The sequence below is a fragment of the Caenorhabditis briggsae genome, assembly GCF_000004555.2.
Source record: "Caenorhabditis briggsae complete genome, chrIII, whole genome shotgun sequence".
In the NCBI taxonomy this organism is placed as follows: Eukaryota; Metazoa; Nematoda; class Chromadorea; order Rhabditida; family Rhabditidae; genus Caenorhabditis; species Caenorhabditis briggsae.
In genome coordinates, this window is record NC_013490.2 from 4,992,547 (window position 1) to 4,997,181 (window position 4,635).

Below are 4,635 nucleotides of genomic sequence, written 5' to 3' on the forward strand. Positions count from 1 at the left end.
GGCCCTTTTTCTGTTTATGCGGTGGTCAACACTCTTTGTGTCACCTCTAACGGCAGAATCTTAATGTGAGAAGTGTCCCTGAAAAATGGAAAAAAGAGAGAATAGAAAGAAGAAGATAAGCGATCAGATTGAGAAAAAGTAGTAAACACTTCCGCATTACTCTTAATACATGATACCTACCTGACCGCGTTTTTTTTCGTTTTCAGAGAACTAGTAGCAGAAGGCACACGATTGAATGAAGCGCTTCATACATGTGATCAAATTGAAAAATTAGCGGAAATCGGGAAAGATGTGAACGTTGAAGCAGTTCAAAAAAGGATTGTTGAGAAAGAGGAAATGTTATCAAAAATGAATAAAGAGAGGAATGTGAAAAGTGCACGGATCGAGGTGCTTTCAGAATTGATTACTGTGAAAACAGCAAATTTGGAGACAATGAAAGCAGCAGAAGAAGCGTTGAAAACTTCAGTAGAGGCAATTGTTTCGGTAAGGTAATGGAATAGAACATTGGCAAATGATGTTCCCGTAGACTCTTCATTTGGAATATTCTAACATTGAAACTTTTTAGAAATTACATAGTAATCGGGAAAAGTATATACTCTATAAAAGCCCACCCAAACGGTCAACTTCGAGCTCATTTATCTCAATTCTTGCGCAAGATTTCAAAAAGTTTTTAACGAATAAATTATTTATCACAACATCATCAATATTTTATCAGTTTACAAAAACTTTTATATATTTCACAAGGATCGAGATAGTTTAGGTCAAAGTTGACGTTTTGAGTGGGCAAACAATTTTTAGATACTCGAAACTTCCACAGGTCACATTTGTCTTGATTGCCAGCTAAAGTGTTCTTGCTTCTCATGATCTTGCCTGAAATTTCCTGGAGAATTTAGTGCCTTCTAGCAATTTTTTCTCACAAAAGAAGTGTTTTCAGAGGGGCATTGAGAATTTGCTGAAAATTTGTACACAGGTACTTTCGAACATGCTGAAAACGGTTTCAACAATATCTCGGTCCCATTCCCAATAGGAATCAGAATATGGGCTCTCAAAGTGTTTTAAGTACTGAATTTTGGCTGAAAATGCTCATTTTTCGAGCTTTAAAACTCGTTTTTCAGGATGTTTTTGAATGCGAAACTCATTTTCGAACACTTCTCTTTCATTTGAAATAGTTTTTGAACATTTTCAAAAAAATTTTTTTTTGAAAATAAATCACCATCAAAAAAAATCACCCCCACACTTTGAAAACGATTTTTTTTGAAATTTTTGAAAAAATGGTCCAATTATTCAGAAAAATAAAAAATAACATTCTGACAAAAATTGACAGCCCAATTTCGTCTTTGGGCACAAAAAATATCCAAAATGTGATTGTTTTTAGAACTTTGACTATCCCTAACTCCTTGAATATTGCTTGAAATGAACTGAAATCTATAGAAATAGGTTCAAATCTTGTGTGTGATCGATTTACCAGTACCCCACCTCGAAAAGAGCAGAGTTGAGTAATTTTCAGAGACTGAAGTTTTCGTTGATTAACAATAGGATGCTGTAAGGACCGATCGAAATGATCATTTTTAAATTTTTCATAAAGTTCTCATAAAATACTTTTTTACTTGGAAAACCATTGAAATTCATCAAAAGGTAACAAAAAGTGTCTAAAGGACCGAACTGGAAATCAAAAATTGGTTTCAAAAAACGCAACAAAAAGTTTGACCACAGTGGGGTTCGAACCAGCATAATCACGCCTATAGGCAATGAGTCACCCTCTTACCACAACACCACACAGCCACATTTTCTACTCACGTGAAAGTGGTAGAGGAGGGAGCGGGAAGCTGGAATCGCTTGTGTGGCAAAATCGGCTCAAATTTTCAGACGAAGATTTTCAGCTGTCTGGTGAGAATTGGACCTAGATTTTTTTGTCATCGTATAGAGAATGTCTCAAACTATATGTACTGAAATTTTCAGAAAATTCTCAACGCCCGCCTGAAAACACTTCTTTTGTCAGATCCCCAAAATTGATTTTTACGATATTTTTAGTTTTTTGTTGGTCAATTTTCATGGTTTTGATAAGGGATATAAAAAAATAAGACAACTGTTAAAGTGTTGGTGATATTATGATTCATGTTTTATTAGTTGACAGATTTTTGATATCTTTTATAGAAGTTGAGAAAATTGAGTTCAAAAGGCAGGTATTGATTGCCCTTCTATTAGAGTGCTTACGGTAGATGGACAGTTTGAATCACAGGTTTTACTGTATACATTTTCTTAATCTTCCTATCAAATTCAATTGTTCAGGCTCCCCAAGAAGAGTTCCGTAAATGTGTGGAAGAACTTCTCAAATTCTCTAACGCCGATATTAAAACTTTGTCAAAAATCACAAAACCATCAGTCGGAATTCGCCTGTGTTGTGAAATGCTGCGATCCATCTTTGAACCGAATTTCAAACCAAGTAGCCTCTTCAGCCTTATTCTCCTAATTCTTAAATAAGTTTTCCAGAGAGACATGCCGCAGAAACATGGCAAGAGTCGGTGAAATTCGTCAGTGATAAATCGTTTTTCATCAAATTAGCCACCTGCGACGCTGATATTTTGACTGTGGATCAGATGAAGATTCTGAAGAAATACGTGGAGAGAGCTGAATTAAATGCGAATAAGATCGAGCATGAATCGGTGGTTTGCGCCTGCCTTTGCAGATGGATTAATGCATTTTTGGAGCTCGCATGGTTACTTTAATTATTTGAGAGATTCTAAAGGAAATTGATAATTTTCAGCACTTTGAGAGTTATGGAAGAACAAGTGGAAGAGATGAAAGAACTCCGGGAGCAGATTAAACAGACTGAAGAGAAGTTTGAGAACGAATCCAGTGAACTACAACAATTGAAGGTTGATGTGGAGAAGGTATTTCCCTCTTTTGAGCCCACTCCTCTTCTCCGTCTGCGTCTCTTCTCCCCCTCTTCCCTCTTTTTTTCGCCCCGCCCACTCCACACGCAAAACATAGTGGACGGCGGAACCCGCGAGATGTCGGCCGCTCTCCACATACCCCGCGAAAAACGAGCTGCGATGAGTCTCATATGTTGGCGATGCGGGAGAGGCTGAATCGAGTGTTCCGAATGCGCGCGTATCCTAGATAGATTCTAGGTGGGTGGGCGATGTGTGTGATATGGGTCTTGTGAAAAAGAGTTATGGCTAGGCACCACAACAAAATTTTCAAAATAGACTTTTCCCAGTTTTTATTGTTGGATTGTATTCTCCTACTTTATAGAAGTCCATTCCCAAAATTTCAGGGAAAAATCTTCATTCAATCCCGAGTTACAGCCCCTTTTATACCAGACCTCAATGTACTGAATTTCTCCTCATTTTTTTGCGGTGCGCAGAAAAGTGGGCGGGGCTTAGCTGCGGCGCGGTTTCATTGTGGCGCTATTCCGAGCGCTGTTTTTTCATCAAAATCGCATCATGGTTTGTCGGAAAAGCAGTTTTTAGGGTAAAAAAACGAAAAGAATAAGTTTATAACATTGAAAAAAGGAAAAAACCATTGAAAAAAGGAAAAAAAAACAAAAAACCCCATGGGAGATGCGAACTTCGGTCTTCAGATCGGTGCGCGCGCCCACTAACCAGTCTGCCACCGCTGCACTTCCCTTGGAAGCAATAGATGAGAGTGAGGAAAGGACGACTTTTCATTGCCTGCCGTCTCCTTCCGGTGTTGCCTCTTTCCTATTTTTTACAAGTTGTTCCATGATAGATAAGGAAACAGACGTATAACACATTAAGGGCGTCGATAGAATTTTTTAATTATAATTGCTCTTAGTGGCAAATTTTGCGTAGAATCTTATGGTGAAAAGAAAATCGGTGGCGCTCACCTGTGTCACCTTCAAAACTTCCAAAAACTGAAAATTTTGAAAGTTTGGAATTTTCGGATGAGTATCAAAACTACTTAGAGGTATCCAATCTTTCTGAAAATTGGCAGAAGTATACACAAGACTTAGTTTTACCATAATATGCAAAAAAAAATTGGGGTCATCGCTGAAATTTTTTATTTATTTTAGCTGGAACTTTGGCTGAAAATTGTGAAACAAGGGCGTCGTTAGAATTTTGATTTTATTTCAAAATCCAATCCCCCAGTTCAAAAACTATCAGAATCCATTAAAAAATCTAATGGCGCGAACTTCCATCCAACACTTTTAGTCCACTTTGTCAGTCCCACTTCTATTTTTCGAAGTTTTCGAATCAAAATAATAAAGTTATCGAAGAACTGATAATTTCATTGGATTCAGCGTAGTCGATTACATAGGGACAAGTTCTCACCAAAAAAATAATGGGTTTCTAACGCCCGGTACAAGCCTTCAAAGATGGATTTCTGAAAAGGGGAGAAAAATTTGGTCGCCCCGCCCCCTTTCATTGCGGTGCCTAGTTATGGCAGAATAAAAAATCGCTGAATTCTTGCAAAAACATGTCTTTCACTCGTTAATTGCTAAGTTTTTCGCCAAAATAGGTGATATTGAGATTTTTTGATTCCACTTTGTAATTATTGTAAAAATCGTATTTTCAGGTGGAATAAAAGGTAAGTTGATAAGTATGCAATAATTACAAAGTGTAAATTATAAAAATTTTTTCACGCAATTTCAAAATAAGTGAAAGTGAGACA

At 37.2% G+C, this 4,635-nt stretch overlaps 2 protein-coding genes across 2 annotated transcripts; both read left to right on the plus strand.

Annotated features, from left to right (window-relative positions):
* Window positions 1–85: 85 nt before the first annotated feature.
* On the plus strand, window positions 86–142 carry CBG26004 (the record flags this gene model as incomplete). Its single annotated transcript, XM_045243718.1, has 1 exon — window positions 86–142. The coding sequence occupies one exon, from the start codon at window positions 86–88 to the stop codon at window positions 140–142; it is 57 nt and encodes an 18-aa protein (XP_045100093.1).
* A 206-nt stretch (window positions 143–348) lies between these two features.
* On the plus strand, window positions 349–4,548 carry CBG18378 (the record flags this gene model as incomplete). The annotated part of the gene is made up of 5 exons (XM_045243719.1): window positions 349–483; window positions 2,290–2,443; window positions 2,491–2,716; window positions 2,765–2,891; window positions 4,540–4,548. The coding sequence occupies 5 exons, from the start codon at window positions 349–351 to the stop codon at window positions 4,546–4,548; spliced, it is 651 nt and encodes a 216-aa protein (XP_045096464.1).
* Between the last annotated feature and the right edge of the window lie 87 nt (window positions 4,549–4,635).